The sequence below is a fragment of the Hesperophylax consimilis genome, chromosome 6 (genome assembly GCF_061612785.1).
Source record: "Hesperophylax consimilis isolate HC1 chromosome 6, BYU_Hcon_1.0, whole genome shotgun sequence".
Lineage (NCBI taxonomy): Eukaryota > Metazoa > Arthropoda > Insecta > Trichoptera > Limnephilidae > Hesperophylax > Hesperophylax consimilis.
In genome coordinates, this window is record NC_142841.1 from 2812740 (window position 1) to 2829397 (window position 16658).

Sequence of the window (16658 nt, forward strand, 5' to 3'; positions counted from 1 at the left end):
CTGCTGTGGTAAATAAAAACACAGTGCCTCCTCCCTTAAGTCTCAAGGAAAACACTGTGTTTTTAGTTACCGCGGCAGTATAAGTGTAGCTGGTAGCGGAACTGTTTGGGCTACAAGTGCAAAAACAATTTGTCATTCATTAGTTCCTACTTAGACCACCTGCATAGTAAAGTATTTAGATCTGTACACAACTATGGGTGTAATTACATAGGTCATTTCAAGGACAAGTTACGAGTTTTAATTTAATATTGAGGTTTGCCAGGTCGGTGTTGTTGTTGATTTTTAAGTATGATGAACCGTACAAAAATGACTGTAGCTGCTGTAAGGAGCACTGATAAACAAATTAAAGTCATCCAGTCATTAACCATAAAGCAGCCAACGACTGGCATGGGAGGGGTGAGTTCATATTTCAGAGTTAGCTAATGTAGGTCAAATCGGAGTTAAATGAGTTACATGTTACATACTTAAGACTTACCCAGGAGTTTATATGTACGTAACTAACGCAAAAGATACAGACTCACCCCCCAGTAAGCTATTCATTAAATTTACAATTCAACGAATGCACTATGTTCTGGATTTTGGATAATTACAAGACCCACATAACAGTGGTAGATGCATTACGTATTAGAAGATCTGAAAATTTCAAATGCGATCATTTTAATCGCTCATAACTGCATAATGGTGCTTTTGCAGACTCATGTTTGAAAGGAACACAAATAACACCAATGATATTATAAAGTCCAATTGCCCCTTTACACAATGTTGAAGAGTTTATTTAAAACAAGCGTTAAATGTTATAAAAAGCATATTTTTATAACATTTCATTACTATTATAAATATATTTACTAAAAGATGATGCCATATATAAACTAAATGGAAGCAGTCACACAGAGTCGTAAAAAGTTGAATAAATACAGCATTAAGTCATCATTAAAAGGCGTAAAAATGATGTCAATTCAATCATAATAACATAAATAAAACAGTTGCCAAAGGAAACATAAAAAAAATAAATATATATACACGGTGTCCGGAAACTCGTAGTACAAGCGGGAAACTGGAGAATCTACACCACATGGGGAACCCAAAAAAACATAAAGTTTTTTGATTTGAGCATTTTCAAAAAAAAAAAAAAACCAAAAAAAAATATTTTTCGGCTATTTTAGGGTTAAATTTTTTTCTGGTGTTTAGGGTTGAATAACAGATGTTTTAATCCTGCAGAGTAGAAATATTTTATGATTACACCGGGTTAAATGAAGGGTGATTTCAAAATAATGCTTCAAATCCGGGTTTCTTCATTTTTTTTTACTTTCAAATAGTTTTAATTAGTTGGGTACTTTGATCTTCAGTAATAATTTATAAGAATTTGATTAAAAAAAAAAAAAAAAATCAACTTCAAACTCGATTTACTCGATAACGAAAGCTCAAATAAAAAAAATATATACTACAAAATCGACTCCAAATGTGATGTAGATTCACCAGTTTCCCGCTTGTACTACGAGTTTCCGGACACCCTGTATATATATATTTAAAAACTCACGGAAAGTAAAGATTATTATGGTTTTAATTGGTTTCTTTTCTATAAAATCTGGACCATGAGATAAAATGGAACGGCTCAGGAATTTACATGTTATTAAAAACGATTTAAGTAACATTGGTAGCGCGGCCCGCCTGCACTTAATAAAACTGTAATTAATCCAGTCAGAACGACAAGTTGACAGCAATTCAGTGGTAGACTTAAAATTAAAAAGATCCCAAGTTTAACAAAAAAACTTTTACATGGAAACACATAAAGCAATATTCCATTCTGAAGGTATTAAATTAATTCATATGGTTTCTATGTATTACAAAAATCTTATAATAACATCTTGTTCTTTGTTTCTTTCTCGACTGATGGCTTTGAATGTGATTAATTATTTATCTAGTTCAATACAAAATGGACTTAAATATCTTAATCATAAGGCTAAATAAATACTATTGGTTACGTTTCAACGGTTCGCAGAGCAGTTTAGGCCTCAATATAATCATAAAAGTAGTAGCGATAATAAAAATTACACAGGCAAAAAGATATATATATCAGAAATTAGATCACTGGGTAAGTTGACAACATGGTTTAGACAGTACATAATATGTACTTACAAAACAAACAAAATTATAATACATACTATTATGATTTATTTTTGGGATATTATGCCGTAGTGCGCTTCCTCCTTCCATTAGAAATCCCAACCTTTCGGACAGCGTAATAGTGTCCATCATCAGGGAAGATGTGTAGATTGTGGTGAAGTGTATGTTTACGTAGGTAGAAACGATACCACGTTGCGCACTCCAATCCTCTTAGGGACGGTATTTCAGTAAATATTAATTAAATGAATATGGTTTTAGGCGTTTAGTTTTGGTGTAGCCAAAATGATGCTCGCTCGATGCGTTTTGGTCTTATGCCCGACAATAGGTATTATACCCCAAAAATAAATCATGATAATACTTTTCACCGTGAAAATCTCAAATCATCAAAATTATAAAACATTTAACAATTTGACAGTGTGTTTTTATCAGTCAACGGGTTAATGCATCCAAGGAATTTTACGCAGTGAAAGTTTGACGAGGATCAATAGAATTATTTTGTGAAAGTTACAATATGCATTTGTTAACACTGTTCTTCGGCAACTAAGGAAAGAGGCAGTCTTCCAATATAAAGGCCGTTTCCCATTTCTATATTAGCACGTCATTTTATTTTGATGAAATATCTGCCAACAATATTTTAAAATTTAGTGTCAACATTATGTAAAATTTTTTTCCATGGATAATAAATATTTCGTACAGAGAGAAAAAGGGGAAACAGGATTTGTATGGAAATGCGTAATTTCCTAACAGATACAAATACATTTAGCGCAATCTATCTACCGGCACGTTAATGAAGATTAGCTGCAGCACAATATTGTTACAAAACATTATAATAAAATATTTTTACAATAATAAACATATTTTTGTCTGATAATACATATTTTATGGAATCATCTTGCCTTAGATATAGAATGTATAGATTGGCCCTCATGCTATAAAAAAACACCCCATTGCGAGACCACTGACAGGCATTTCCCAATATATTATAAAACCAAATCAACTTCCATCAAGAGAAAATAATAAATACTTTGTAGAAAAGTCGCAACTGAGGTGGCTTGGGCATGTATTAATGCCAGAAAATTCCAAGCGCTATTCCAAAGGGAAGACGTTGGGAAAAGAAACTCCGTGGAGACTGGGCCTGCTGTGAACTGAGGCCGCTGAAGTAGCACAGAACAGGCGCCTTGTCGTTACGATGGGTACAACAAGGGGAAGAAGATGTATGTAAATGTATAATAGTGTGGGAAAAATTGTCAGGAAACATATTCAAAAAATAATCTACACCACTGTGCAATAACTTTGCCATCTAATTTAAAACCCGTTAACAACAAACAATGTTTAAATAATTTGTGCTTCCAGCGTGATGATTCATGTATGCGTCAGTTTTAAGAGAAAAGTTACAACTGCCAAAAAATAATGTCACGTACGGCCATCAATTACATACATCTGGAATGCGGTGTAAATGTTAATCAAAACACAGATGATTATTAAGGGCCAATCTATAAGGTCTAGATCACTGCTTGTTGCTAATACATTTAGCTATTACGTCTAGTAAAATACAGGGGTTCATATTTGATACCAGACGAGAATCTTTTATCTGGAGTTAAGTACATTTGCAATATTACTCAGGTGACTATTCAGCATGTGAGATCCCTCGGAGCAACGGAGGTGATCGTCCAGAGTATCCTTAAGGGACATGAGATCTGGTAAATTAGAACTATCCTTGACATTCAGGAGCGTGATGAAGAGCTTGTCCCAGATCGCAGCTTTCATATACCTGGAAGATAGTTTCATTGAAATGGGTTAAATAAAGATTATCTGGAACGTTGTATTACCTGGAACTACTATTCTAGCAACTGGAAGAACTTACATAGTAGTGATGAGTCGTTCATGAACGAGCCGCACAGTTGAGCTAGCTCTTTTTGATGAGTCGTATTCGTACGACTCTCGGTAAACCGTACCACGAATCAATTGAACGGTTACTCTTTTTAAATCAGGAGATATTTTAGAAATATAGCGCCATTCAAATTATCCAAGTATTAGGACGGGTTGTTTCGGAGAATCTGAACAATTCATCAAATTTCAACGTTCATTTTCAAGTTCTGTGAAAGATTTTTTCAAGTTCTGTTTTTATTTCAGTTTTGTCAAGCAACTAGCCTACAATGATATAAAAACAGAACTTGACTAAGTCTTTCACAGAACCCGAAAATGAACGTTGAAATTTGATGAATTGTTCAAATTCTCCGAAACAACCCGTCCTTAATTGTTATTACATACTGAGAGACGTGAACAGCGTCTGACAGTCCCACATCTGGACTCGGACATATGTACCTACACCCACTAACTACCGAGCATCTTATTTTATATATTTTTTTAATAAACATAATATTATTCTTCTGTATCTCTCATGGGTTCTACATTTATCTATCTATATAAATAAAAAAAAACGATTGTTTTGAAATTTTGCCACAAAGTTGCATTCGAATACGTGTGTGTTTTAAAATACCTATATTATACAGATGTCACCTGTGGCAGGTAAAAATATGTTTTTTTGAAAAACAGCTCCATCTGTTGCATATAAAAGCAATATGCGTTACTATTTCTCTATCTGCACAGACAGACTGAGCCCAGCAACACGTGGTGGGGTACAACTAGTATGTATATATTTGCATTAGCTAAATACTTCATGATAACTGTTGCACTGTATTTTTACAATTTTTTTATTTTACATAGTTTAAGCAAACAACCTAGGATTAACAAAAACATTTACAAAAAAACAAAAAATAAATAAATACCGACAGTTCAATAATGGTATACAACATAAGTGTAAACATAAAACAATAACATCCATACTAATAAAAAATCACTTTCCCAGTTAAACGGTGTTTTAGTTACACATTGAATAAAGACTGTATAAGATCAGATTTGATTTGGAACTAATAAAAAAAGAAAACTTTAACTCTATTTGAACAATCTGATAATAAAAATAACGATCCCATGCATGCATTTTTTGTTTGTTTTTTCTGGGAATTAAAAGCAATTTAATTTTTTTTTATAATTTCTTATTCTGTGAACGAGATAAAAAGAGAAGTAATAGTTTTCTCGCAAATTCCTTAACCCTTCAGGCCTCGGGGCATATTGACAGTTATTTGAATAATACTTGAATAGAACCTTCACAGAACTTGAAAATCAACCTTGAAATTTGATAAATTGTTCAAATTCTGTGAAAACACCCGTCCTTAAAATACCTTGGAAACTTCGAAACTCAATGAGAAAATATTAGTTTCTATTAGTAAGGTTTTTACATAAACGGTTATATCAATTACACAATATACACAAATCAATTGTATAAAATAATCATAACATTTATTGATAAGGCTATAAGTGTGTAAAACAACAGCAAAAAATAGAAAATAAAGTTTGAGTCAAATAGAGTCAAGTCAAAACAAGAGATTCTAGAAATTTAGTAAAGTTCCATGGGCTATCGCTAAATATGACGGGAATCTTTCCAGTAGTGTTTCTTTGTGAATCTTATATATTGGACTCCAAACTACAGAACTGAACTCAAGAATGCTAGGAATTATGTACATCATAAATGCGTATGTAAAGCCCCCATGGCCATATAATATTATAAATAAATAATACCTGAACCATGTGGAACAATCTACAGGGTTTTAAAAGGACAATACACGAAAGCGAGTGAGATAACGGCTCAGCGCTGCGCCACTACTCCGTGAAGCATTCACACTCTACGAGCCCAGCTCCATGAATCCCCAAAAACAAATCACTATAAAGTGCACAATTTTTAAAGAAAGAGTACTATGATGATAATAACTATGGTGAGTGAATTACCTGGGCCATTTTTTCTCAACATTCCACTGCCCACCGCAGTTAATTGTCTGCATGTATTTTCCCATCAGGAGCAGAAAGATTGTTCCAGCCAAGCAATACAGGTCAGTTTGGTATGTCCACGGTCGTCCTTCTTTCATCTCAGTGCATGTGAATGCGTCCGTGGAGATTACCTGAGAATAGCATTTAATGACATTGATTTCTATATTGCAGCTGCACATGATGTAAGATGACTTGATAATTATTATTGAAATATGGGAAATAAGATTTTGAATGAGACAAACCTTTCTAAACGTTGTTCCTGCGGGATAAAGAGACATGTCAATGGCGCATCCCAAGTCGATTAGCTGCAATGATGGATGCCTCGAATGCATTTGTGGTCTGTTGACAAAAGAAGCATGTTATGGAAATAAATACACCACGTAACAGAAAGATCAATAGAAAAAATATGATTTTTCGACATTCAAAAACTTTAAATCATAGAAGGGAGGGGAGAGTAATTTCATTAGAATTTGATGAATATTATTTAAAATCTTAAATTTTTTTTTCTAGGATTACCTAAATTACAGAGTATTTGATGTAAAAAAAAAAACAACTTAAATTTCACACAAAACTCCCATTTTGGGGGAAATGTAGTTTCCCCCTTTGGAACACAAGTGTTAATGATGGTGTTAAGTGTTAAATATTTGACAAGCCAAGAATGTTGTCTTCCTTTAAACTTACATAGCCATAAGGAGGAAGTTATCAGGTTTGATGTCGGCGTGTATGATCTCTGCCTTGTGCAGATAGTGCACAATGGACAGCAGCTCCCCGGCCATGAGCATGACCACCATCTCATTGATGCACTTGGCCGTGGCGATGCGCACTTTGTTGGCCACGTCCAGCAGCGACCCGTACTTGGACAACTCCGACACAAAGATGCTAGCGTTCCGCCCGATGATTGCCTTGTCAATGTCCATGTAGCCAAAAAGCTGCAATTGTAACGGTGTTTTAATACATACTCAATTAACTATAACTTTCAGATTTTAGAATTTGCTCTTATATTTTATTTTGTACAATGCTTCAAAATTGTAGGCTAATGTCATGCAAGTTGTACCACAATCAAAAAATATATTTATTTATAAATATTTCTGAAAGGCGGAAGGAAATAAGCAAAATGAGTAACACTCAAGTATTCAACCATTTTTTAATTTTTATATGAGCGTTTATGAAGTTAAGAAAAGAAAAAAATTACTAACCATATTACGATCGGTGACTCTTGCTTGAATCTCTTTGCAGATGTAGTACTCCCAAGGATTGGCGGGCTTTTGGTATTTCAAAGCGATGGGTTTATTTTTAGTATGGTCCATCCCACGATACACAAAGCCAAATGCACCTTTGCCGAGTTGCTTCTCCACGGAATAACTCCCATCCGTGGTGCCCAGCTGAGTGACGTTGATGGGCTGCAGTTTGGATACAGTTGGCACCTCCACGTATCCGTCAATGTGATTCTTGTTGGGAAACTTCACATACTGGAGCAGGGAGTTGTTCAATTCGCTATTGAATGGATCTATAACTTTAGGGAATACCACAGTTGCCGGTCTAGGAATGTCCTGAGTCGCTACGGAAGTGTTGGAAGTATTTGATTTAAACGTCACATTCTGGCAATCCATGGAACTCTCGCTGTCAACGTCCATTTGGTAGTTGTCCGTATTCATGGACTGCACTGATTGGCGAGAAGACATGCGACTGTCTTTGCTAGCCGAGTCTCTGCTGTCTTCGGATTGTATTTCAGCTCTGTGCTCGAAATCTAATTGCCGCTTGGATTGATCTTTTTGCTTATCGGCTATGCTTTGGTTATAAATACTGTTTTTACTAGATGCCGAGGTGTGAACGGAGGAATTTTCTTTAGATATTTCTGATGCATTTAGATCAGTGGTAGGCGGGACTTGACCTTGTTCGGGACTAGATACGTAAAGGTTCTTGTGCATCTTCTGCGAGATATTAGGGCTGTTGTTAAACTTTGGTGTATTAGCATTGTCTTTTGGTTCGTTACGAGAGTTCGTTATGAAGTTCAGATACTGGTTTGAGAATCCAGTTTTCACGGCGGGAGAGGTAGCGGTGGGGGGAGGAGTGGACTTGGGTGTGACATGTGGTACTTCGTGGCGCACACTTCTGAGCTTGGAAGTGGGACTTTGGTAAGGAGGTTTGTGGGTCTGCTGTGTGCTTTGGGACATCTGTACTGAGGTATTCACTACGAGGGTGGGCTTCTGAGCAGGAGGTGCGGCATGGGTATACATCTGGCTCTGATTGTGGAAAGATGGCTGAGGAGATTGTTGGTACTGAGAGGTATTCACAGCTGCCTGAGAGTTATTTTGATACTCTGGATGCATCTGGTTTGATACATTGTTAGCAGCAGCATAATGTTGTTGGGACACATTTACACTAGAATTTTGGACATTTTTATAGTTCAAGTAAGCGGCTTGTTGCGACTGGTTGTTGGGATAATTATTGTAAGAAGTGTTCATAGGCTGAGCTTTAGGTTGGCTTTGAGCTTGATAGGAATTATTCTGCATCATGTAAGATTGATTGGTTGGATAGTTCTGGGAGTGATTAGCATTTGCATAATTAGTTTGAGGCTGTTGCTGTTGTTGATTGGCGTATTGAGATCGGCTGAGGGAGTTGTTGCTCTGACTGTTGTAGGTGAGTTGGTGCTGCAGCTGCTGCTGTTGCTGCTGCTGGTGGTGGTAGGACTGGTGGGAGCTTTGCGGGCTCTGGAAGCCAGGGTGCGGGCTGGCATAGCCCTGCACCTGCACCACCTGAGGGGGACTCTGGAAGCCGGCCTGGGGATTATGGGGACTCATGTAGGCGTGTTGCTGTTGCTGAGCTTGGTACATGTGCTGGGAGCTCGGATAGCCGGCGTGGGGACTAGCGTACCCCTGCTGGGGGCTGGAGTAGCCCTGCTGGGGACTGGGGAAGCCGGGTTGGGGGGAGGTGAAACCTTGTTGGGGGGAGGTGAAGCCTTGTTGGGGGGAGGTGAAGCCTTGTTGGGGGGAGGTGAACCCTTGTTGGGGGGAGGTGAACCCTTGTTGGGGGGAGGAGAACCCCTGCTGGGGGGACGCATAGCCGGGCTGAGGGGAGGGCATGGGGTGCTGGGGGCTCTGGAAGTCAGCCTGAGGACTCGGCATGCCCTGAGCGTACCCGGAGTGGTAAGGCATTTGGGCGTGCTGAGCATTCTGATACCCAGAGTTCTGATAGCTGGCATGCGGACTCTGGTAGGCCGCCTGTTGGTGTTGGTATATTCCGTTAGTATTGGCCGCAGCCTGTTGCATATGTTGGCCCGAGTTTTGGTATCCTTGCGCAACGGTTCGCTGAGCGGCGTAGCCATTATAATTACTGCTAGCTTTGTGAAATTGGTTATCTGTGGTGTAAAATATTTGTGGGTTAACATTATGGGGAGAAGCCTGAGGTACTGGCTGCTTCTTGTTTTCATTATTTGTGTTAAAGTTTCGACTCATAAGGTTGGCGGGGGTTTTGGGGGCAGCCGCCTGTCTCCTGTAAGCCTGCGGATCAGGCTGTTGGTGGGGCTGCTGGTGGTGGAGATGCTGGTTAGAGTCGCTGACCTGGGTGGAGTGTTCCTGGTGAGACTTCTCGCTGATGACTCCCAGGGAGGGTCCGCAACTCTCCCGGCCCGTGTAGGCAAACATTGTATTCCGCATGGTCTGATAGCTCCCTGATGAACTTGAGCCCGATCTGTCAAAATGACATATATTATGTGCAAAACATATCATTTTTGCACGCTCAATATAACATATTAACTAAATATCTGTATAATTTTACATATTCTACTGAAAATGATTTTCTTTTTAAGACTTTGTAGTCATTGTTCATAAAATTTACCCATTTCTAAATAACTTCTCACTATTTTGTCATACTGTTTATATGTAATAGGATGACTCGAACTTAAAGTTAATGTGAAAGGTCACAAATCAATTTCAAAGTAAAATAAATATAAAAGCCAAACCGGTGAAATTTCAAACTACAAATGACAAGTGTTAATAGATACAATACCTGTTCTGAGACATTCAATCAATTTTTAAACTAATACATAAAGGTTAAAAAAAAACATTATTATAATCATTGATGTTACAACACATCTACACTTGACTATTGTCTCAAAAAATTACGATTAAATGTGACACATAAGAAACACTATTAAGTTTCCAGTAAATTCTTAATTCAAATGTTGTTCATGTATGACAAAGTTAGACATTCAAAAAATATATATGTATGAATGAAATAGGACCAGACAGCGTTTTTGTATTCAAAAGTTGCATCGAATACTGCCTCAAGGCCGACTAGAGTTACATCCTGAGTCAAGTGATCAAATCAGAGCCATGCCATAATACAGCAAATACCGGAGATTGTTGTTGATACTCGTTGTTACTGCTAATTTGTATGTTGTTTTTCCGCAAGCGTATAAATAAACGGAGTGATTAGACTATTTTAAACATTGAAGTTTAGTTGGCGATAGCAGTGACTTCATAATTTGGCTTTTACTAGAGTTAGCCGAGTAATTAAAACACATTCTCATCACACACGAGGGCATTTTGGAACTTTTTAAGGTAATTTACTTATAGGTAGCACATGACCTTTTACCAGTTAAGTAATAAAACTACAAAATCGAAAGAACTACAATTGACATACTTTTTGCTTGCCACTTTAAGATTTCTACAGCGCCTCTATATATTGTAACGTCAATGATAATAATTGTTTAACCACTCGGAACATTAGAACGTCAAAAGACGTAAATATGATAATAGCGGTCAAGACATTAGTACGTCTTTTCACATAAACGCGCGAGATTTTACAAAAATCGATTTATTTCCATCACTAGTATACGGATTGCCATGATTTAAAAAACAGAGTATCGATAATGAATAACGCTACGCGTCTGCATTCAAGAATATCTATGGAATTTCGAGGTGCATTATCTAAGTCGATTGGACTTGTCATCTTGTTCGTTCATAATTTATTGCGTTTTTAAATAATTTATTAAAAATATTTTAGTTTGGGCGGTTAATATTTTGAGGTGACTAATAGTTTTTAATTATATTTCTTCAATATATAAAGTGTTATTTCTTTATGATACTCAGAAAATAGTACATTTTTCACAGCTTTGAAATAATGGTCAGCGATTTTTACATATTTTTGACGTTTTCAGAAAATGTATATTTAGAAACGCAAATATTTACGTATAACAAAACGATACGATAGTGAATTTCATAATCTTTCCAAAACATTTTTTAGAATGAGGCTACGTTTCCCAAAACGTGAGTTATGAAGCTTTTAACAAAACTCGTGAATAACACAAAAATTTTCGCGTTTTGACAGTTCGCAAAGGAACACAAAGTAAATAAAAGTCCTTTTCTGAGAGGTTAAGTTATAATCAATAATATTACATACTCATAAGATGTAGTAATTGTATTGAATGTTTTAGATTTACGAAGTGCAACAATCTTTGACGAATTTACCAAAAGTTTTTAAAAGCTCTAAAAGAAAAGACGTGGTTGAATAATTAGCATTAGTACTGAGGTATAGAGTATAGAATGGATACAGAGAATCAGCTGCCATTAGTAACTTGTTAGTCCTACAGTGTGAAACTAATAAAAAGCAACCTAACAATGAAACACAGTACATATAACCTATTTTTTATGGTTTTTCAAAGAAACAATAGAAAATGTGTAAAACTGAGGAAAATTTAATTATATATTAAGTACGTACTCAATAATCAATTAAAAATCATTATTAACAAACTACAATATTTCTCTGAAAACCACGAAACCGTAAAACCATTTTTGTCTTTATATTTTGCTGAAAAATCAAAGCTTTTTCTTTTCCATACATGTATTTTCCGCAGTGGAAATAATATCCATTTTTCCGCACATTTATAAAATTCAACTCATTTTAATACTCACCAATAAATTTGGTGGCGAAATTATCACATTCTAAAACTAGTTTCGTAACTTTAACTGGATAAAACTTTTTCTGAATATGTCTATATTATTTCCGTAACGAAATAATTTATTGACACAAGATTTATGAAGAAATTTAACTTTTTACAAGATGAATTTTTTTTTTCTTTTCTTAATTGACATCGCCTGAATATTGCAGTGTAAATTGACATCCCGGTGCTTACCGGCCTGTTTTTTAATCTTTACACTGCGGTTGTACAGGGTGCAGCAAAACAGACAGTGTAGTTTTATTTTTTTGTCATTTGTTCCCGTTAAATGTCAATTTTAAGTTCTTTTCAGCTTTTGTGTCACTTTTTGATGCAAAAACCGGGAAATATATATTGTTGTATTTTTTTACTGAAGATTTTCATTGATTGTAGTGTTGCACTCAAAATACTGGAAAATCTTCATGCAAAAAATTGACTTCTGAACAACAACAAAAAAAACCATACAAAAAATGTATTTTTGTTTTCATTCAGCACTGTAGAATAAAAGAGTCACAAGTCATCACTGCAGAGAGTAGCTAAATCTGATTCAACATTCACACTTTTGGGAGAAAAATAAAACTCAAAGTTTTAAAATAAAAAAAATTATAATTACAAAATAAATTTCAAAGCATTATCAAAAATAATGTCGGTGTAAATGAGAATTACAAACACAATATTGTGAAGAGGTATTATTATGAGATAATTCATTAAAATGTTAATATTCATCAATGACCCTCGGAAAGGCTACAAACCTTTTTTTCATAAGGCACACCAAACGTAACAATGGACACTACAACATCCAGACAGACAGCGCCCAAACTGTTACATCCCGACTCTAAGTCAAATTAACCACTCTATAAAATGGCGTTTCAGAACTATAATATAAAAAAACAAAAGAAACTATAAAATACACTGTGTTCACTAGGAAGAAGCCATTACCAAAATAAATAAGACCCAAGCTATGTTATGTGCGACTTATCCACGCCCCCAGCGAGACCTTAAAATATCCACTGCTCCAAGAAAGACGGCACCGAGTAACAATGTTTGTTTAGCTCAAATTTGCACTAACTTACACGGCTCCCAGAACTGGAAGGAAGTAAAAAAAATAAATTCAGAGTTACTGTCATCTCCAGGAGCTGTCGATTTGTGGATTTCAAATAGCTTTTTTCAGTTTCCGATAACTGAAAAAGTGAACCTCATAAGTAAATTTAACTGTATTTGCTTGTTTTGAAAATGATTCCTTCTCAGTGTACGGTGCGTAAATAGAAGTGAAGTTTTACTGGTGAGGCTTTATCGAAGTTATTGATGTTTTGACGAACCTGTGTTCTGTAGTCTCCATGATGGTGGATAAACCATTATTGTCCAAGGGGTTACCGTCGGCTAGGGTGGCCCCTTCATTGTCTTTCTTGGCCAGGCCGTTGTGTTGGCTGGGCACATTCTCCGGCGTGTCGGGGTCCTCCGAAATACTGAACTTCTTCACATTGGGGGTCTTGTTGTAGTCCAGGATGTACGGCTTCTTGAACTGGTTGGCTTGGTTACCGTAGGGCGTGCTGGCACCCGCCACGTTGAAGTTGAACATTTGAGTGGAACAAGTATCATCAAAGTTGGGCGTTTTTGGATGCTGCTGTAATAAAAAAAAACAATTAATACAGATTTAGAAGACAAAATATTGAAATATAAAAATACAGATGAAATCGGACGAAGGCTATTGATTATTTTTCCAGTTGACCCCACCGCCTACTAAAATACGGTTCTGGTCATAAACCAATAACCACATTCTCTCGTTTGTCACAGACACTTTATATTAATATTATTATTTTATTACTTTCCAGTGATGATTTGAACAAGTTAACTGGACATTAATTTTTTGTACTCTGCAGTTTCTGGTCAAGCTAATAATAATTAGTACATCATAATCTATTTATTTAGAAATATATTATGCACATATGGATGTGACTCAAAACTAAACTACACTCAAGACTCAAAAACTACTGGACCCATTTTATGGAAAATTTGTTCTTATTAGTGCCACGAGTGTTTAGAGAGTGGTTTGAATGGTTGAAATAGTTGGAACGCTCAAGGAAGATATGTCGATAACATATGATAAATACATATGTATGGTAAAATCAGGCGTGTGATGAACGAAAGGGGAGGAAGTGAATGATAGAAAAAATCGAGGATACGAGGCATATCCAGAAAGTAAGTGTACTGAGGCTCTCACGACTGAATGAATTTTATTTTCGATATGTTGGCTACACTTACGTGTAGCCTGACTCTTCCCCTCCGCAACGAGACCTGTTCAAGGTCAGTACGTTGAGAAGTGTCAACGCGACAACACGTTTCGTGAAAAATGTCAATCCAATCTCCCGCCAAATGCGAAATACGCGGCGTCATCCGTTATCTCATTTGGAAGGAAAAACCTCCGTTTGAGGTTTATAATGAGGTTAAAACTGCATATGGTGATAAAGCTATGAATTGTACGAGTGTGTACAAGTGGTATCGCGAGTTTAAAAACGGTTCTCACGTCTTCACCCTCCACCAAAAAGTTCAAAACCACAATTTCAGCCAAGAAAATCGTGGCATCCGTGTTTTGGGACTGTCAAGGCATAATTCTGATTGAATATCTGCCTCAAGTGGAGACCATCAACTCTGCAATATACTGTGAGACCCTAAAAAAATTGCGGAAGGCGATTCATAACAAGAGGAGAGGCATGCTGACAAAGGGAGTCAGCCTGCTGCACGACAATGCCAGATCACACACGGCCAACGCCACGAAGGAACTGCTTGCTTCGTTTAAATGGGATATCCTGAACCACCCCGCGCATTCCCTTAACCTAGCACCTTCAGATTATTATCTCTTTACCTCCCTGTACATGGGTAGAAAAAGGTTTTTAACCGACGAGGAGGTAAAGGAGGAGGTGAAAAAGTGGACGAAGGTGTTGGCGGGAAACTACTTCGAGGAAGGCATCAAAAAGTTGATACCCCGCTTCACCACCTGCATTGAAAGGAATGGCGACTATGTCGAAAAATAGCTTACATATGTATTACGGTAACCATGTAATTTTTTTGTTTCAATAAAAAGATTTGTAACCTACAAAAATTCAGTACACTTACTTTCTGGATACGCCTCGTACTTGAGGAAGATACAGCACGATCAATACTTATGTGTGGAAAATGTGACGTACGTAACCAACAAAGAAAGGGGTGTGAGAATGAATGACGTGGAAGTGAATGGTAGAAGAATCAAGTGATACAAATACTTGAAAAGGAAAACTTTTTCATTTCTTTAAAATAATTTTAATTCCAGCTTTAAAATGCACCTAGTTTTCCTTTACACTAGAATTCACACAACGAGCATCGCTGGGTATGCACATCAGCTAGTAAGATATAAAACTCACAGTGGCAGCGGTGTTACTCCTGGGCATGTTGTACCCCTCAAAGCCGCGGCCCTGCTCAAAGCCTCCGCCCTGGATCATGTGGTCCTCCGGCCGGTTCTTGGCGCACTTGTTCAGCACTGCGGCCATGGTCACGGAGCGGTCTGCGTGGATCTCAAAGTTCTGACCCTCAAACTGGTTGACGATGGGTACCGGAGACAGGGATCGCTCCGCCACAACTGAACCAAACAAAAATATATTTTCATAGAAAGCTATTACTTTGTGATTTGACACATATTATTAAATGAAATAAACACAATTTGTTTTAACCATAAATTTATTCACCAACCACTATGTGAAGACATTGTCTCAGGGATTGAAAAAATTTAAATAATCTAAAACCTAGCATGATAGAATTAAAAACATTAACAATAAAATTTAAACTGATACCAGTGTTTGCTTCATAATTAACCACTGGAACGATTTCGGTCGAAAAATCGACCACTTTTATTTTTCTGCGATTGATATCGGTCCAAAAATGGACCGATTTTTCTACCATTCGTAAAATATTTATTGTAATTATTTAAAACGTTTCCATGGCCAGCTACTTGTTTTATCGAATAGCTGATAATATATTCTCTTTGTCTATGAACTTATCCGTTGTCTTTGAAGTGTTATTTAACGAGTTTTCGCGGTTTTTTTATGGCGTCCTGTCAAAAACAAAATTATAAATTTTCAACATTCACGAAATTTTGGACTCTTCCTAAAATGCCGTAAGTAATTAATTTATTGGGTTTTTAACGCATAATTATATATCTGTGTAATCATGATTGACTTATCTATCTTTGAAATGCGTTTTTAATTCGTTTGTTTGTATTATATTGTTTTGGTTGAAGTTTTTGTGTAAGATTACGTCAACTGAAGACGTCATCTGTTTTTGATTTACAATAATGTCTTAAATACTGCACTCGCGCATTTGAAATATAGATATTCCATCACAGTGATTCAAAACAAAGAGATATATATAAGTTTTATTTGAATTGGTTCATTATTAATACAGATATTTGCTAACCAATTATTTTAAGTCATATGTCAAAAAGTTGACTCTTTTTCACATGTAAAATGGTGTAAAGCCTTCGTCACACAATAAAAATTTAGTAATTTAGTTGTATAATTAATTAATTTGTTTACTTTTACCAAATTTGTGCAGAAACAGCTGTCGTCCAGGGAAAGGGATCACTCCACAACCCAATAATTATTTTCAAATTTTATATTAGTGCAATATTTAACAAAATTTAAACATTTAAGTACTTACATTAAGTGTTTTCAATTTAAAA

At 36.3% G+C, this 16658-nt stretch overlaps 1 protein-coding gene across 2 annotated transcripts in view; it reads right to left on the reverse strand.

Moving 5' to 3' along the window:
• Positions 1 to 1004: 1004 nt before the first annotated feature.
• Positions 1005 to 16658, reverse strand: part of LOC149422835 (uncharacterized) — a 54514-nt gene continuing 38860 nt past the window's right edge. Inside the window, exons 8-14 of one of the 2 annotated variants that reach the window (XM_089632307.1) lie at positions 15346 to 15560; positions 13267 to 13568; positions 7206 to 9699; positions 6691 to 6938; positions 6252 to 6348; positions 5971 to 6140; positions 1005 to 3895 (exon numbers count right to left, since the gene is read on the reverse strand). In XM_089632307.1, coding sequence (XP_089488433.1) covers positions 3712 to 3895; positions 5971 to 6140; positions 6252 to 6348; positions 6691 to 6938; positions 7206 to 9699; positions 13267 to 13568; positions 15346 to 15560 — 3710 coding nt within the window. In that variant the 3' untranslated portion in view covers positions 1005 to 3711. Of the gene's footprint in view, positions 3896 to 5970; positions 6141 to 6251; positions 6349 to 6690; positions 6939 to 7205; positions 9700 to 13266; positions 13572 to 15345; positions 15561 to 16658 lie in introns of both variants that reach the window. The other variant, XM_089632306.1, reaches the window with a different exon arrangement.